At 48.5% G+C, this 2,457-nt stretch overlaps 1 protein-coding gene across 1 annotated transcript; it reads left to right on the forward strand.

The window, feature by feature from the left end:
- The first annotated feature begins 1,548 nt into the window (after positions 1 to 1,548).
- Positions 1,549 to 2,081, forward strand: IRGM (immunity-related GTPase family, M). Its single transcript, XM_011931605.1, is given in 2 exon segments — positions 1,549 to 1,654; positions 1,657 to 2,081. Coding segments are annotated over 2 exon segments (531 nt in total).
- The last annotated feature ends 376 nt before the right edge of the window (positions 2,082 to 2,457 follow it).

Below are 2,457 nucleotides of genomic sequence, written 5' to 3' on the forward strand. Positions count from 1 at the left end.
GGCACCACGAGTGAATGTGTGTTTGTGTGTGGGGTAAGTGAACATGTTGCAGCCTGAGTGAGCAAGTGTGAGTGTGTGCAACAGGGATGAATGTATTTATGTTTACACATGTCAGCTTAAGTATGTTAGGGTGTGTGAACGTGTGTCAGTGTGAATATGTGTGGGCCTGTGCACAGAGTGTGAGCGAGTGTATGTGTGCATGCTGAGGGTGAGTGAGACGGTGTGAGCGTGAGTGTGTGGGGTAAGTGAACATGGCTGGGCATGGGTGAGTGTGCACACCAGGTGTGAGAGGCTCTGTGCAGAGTGTTGTGTGTGTTCACAGTGAGTATGTGAAACAGACCTGCCAGGCCATGCTAGGAGTAGAGAATCACATCACCTTCTTTTAATCAGTCTCAAATACCTGGCCCCGTGGGGAACCTGCAAGAGTCAGGTTTGGCAAACGCAGTGATAATCAATTGTCTAATCACTGCCTCGAAGAAGAGCAGAGCGTTTGAGTATACTCTCTCCTCTCCCTCACTTCAGTTGAGTCCAACGTGAGAATCCTAAGGGAAGCTTGGGGGGTCAAAGGCTGGTGGCTTACTTTGTATATATTGCAGCATTTCAGTACTGCTCTGCACGTGTGCTCCCCTGCCCGGTGAGGCAAGTGTTTGAGACCAACCACAGCTTCAAGTAAGCAATGGGAATTGGATGTTTTATGTCCTCTGGCGCCATCTTCAGCAGAGAAATCTATAGGTCTCTTTTACTTGTCTGACCTTGGTTGTGAACTGAAACTTGTGAAGGAGCAGACCTAAGTTAGGATAGAGTAAAAGAGGAAAAGACAGAAAACTCTTGGGCTTTTCAGGAGACTTGGTTCATTCCCTGCTATTCAAGCCATCTCATGACCACATTCCTGCTTTGGAGGCTGACTGTTGGAGGCACAACCAGCCTCAGAGGGTTCCTTAGGGGCCCTACCTTTCTTGCTCCCTGAAGGAATGTGCACATTGCTTGAATGAGTGTTTTTTGATTGTTTTTAATCCAGATGTCTTTGCTGCAGTCTTTGTTGAGGGCTGGGGATGCTAAAAGTCAGATGATTCATGTGCACCCTGTCCATCCTAACTCACCTGCTCTTCTACTTCCACAGCTTACTCCAGTGCCCATCGATACGACAGAGTTCCCACGTGCCCCTCACACTCCATTAGCTGCATCCTAAACCCTTTTTGCCACACCATAAGCATTGAGTTTTTTGTTTGTTTGCTTTGAGACGGAGTCTCGTTCTCTCACCAGGCTGGAGTGCAGTGGCGCAATCCCGGCTCACTGCTACCTCTGCCTCCCAGGTTCAAGTGATTCCCCTGCCTCAGCCTCCCGATTAGCTGGGACTACAGGCGCACACCACCATGCCCGGCTAATTTTTTGTATTTTAGTAGAGACAGGGTTTCACCATGTTGGCCAGGATGGTCTCAATCTCCTGACCTCATGGTCCACTTGCCTCGGCTTCCCAAAGTGCTGGGATTATAGGCAGGAGCCACCGCACCGGGCCAGCATTGGGGTATTTTATCAAAGACGGAGGCCATGAATGTTGAGAAAGCCTTAGTAGGTGGGAATTTGCCAGAGGTGGCCTCTGCCATCAAGGAGACTCTGAAGATAGTGTCCAGGACACCAGTCAACATTGCTGTGGCAGGGACTCTGGCAATGGGACGAACATCTTCATCAGTGCCCTTTGAAACACAGGACATGAGGGGAAGGCCTCACCTCCTACTGGGCTGGTAAAAGCTACCCAAAGATGTTCCCCCTATTTCTCTTCCCACTTTCCAAATGTGGTGCTGTGGGACCTGCCTGGCACAAGGTCTGCCACCAAAACCCTGGAGAACTACCTCATGGAAATGCAGTTCAACCAGTATGACTTCATCATGGTTGCATCTGCACAATTCAGCATGAATCATGTGATGTTTGCCAAAACCACTGAGGACATGGGAAAGTTCTTCATTGTCTGGACCAAGCTGGACATGGACCTCAGCACAGGTGCCCTCCCAGAAATGTAGCTACTGCAGATCAGAGAAAATGTCCTGGAAAATCCCCAGAAGGAGCAGGTTTGTGAACACTAATTCCTGTCCTCATTAAACATTTTCCATCTCCTCCTATTGCTTCCTTCTCTCCTTTATGTCACCGGACTTAGTGAAACACACCTGGTGCAGAAGCGTATCTTACAATTTTAGGGGGCATGTAGAGAGGGTGGTTGTGTTGTTCTTTGAGACCTTTTGGGTGTTGGGGCCAAGATTCCCAGGCAAGGCTGCTTGCTTCAAAGGTCCTTTCCCTTCCCAGAACTCTCCACTAGGTGCTAAAAATGATCAATGTCTTAAAATGGGTATAAGATTATATCATCAGGGTCCTAGCACTCTCAAACTGAGTCGTTTAAGAAGACTTTAATAATAAGGGCATGTAGAGAGGGTGGTTGTGTTGTTCTTTGAGACCTTTTGGGTG

The sequence above is a fragment of the Colobus angolensis genome, unplaced genomic scaffold (genome assembly GCF_000951035.1).
Source record: "Colobus angolensis palliatus isolate OR3802 unplaced genomic scaffold, Cang.pa_1.0 Scaffold90, whole genome shotgun sequence".
Taxonomy (NCBI): Eukaryota; Metazoa; Chordata; class Mammalia; order Primates; family Cercopithecidae; genus Colobus; species Colobus angolensis.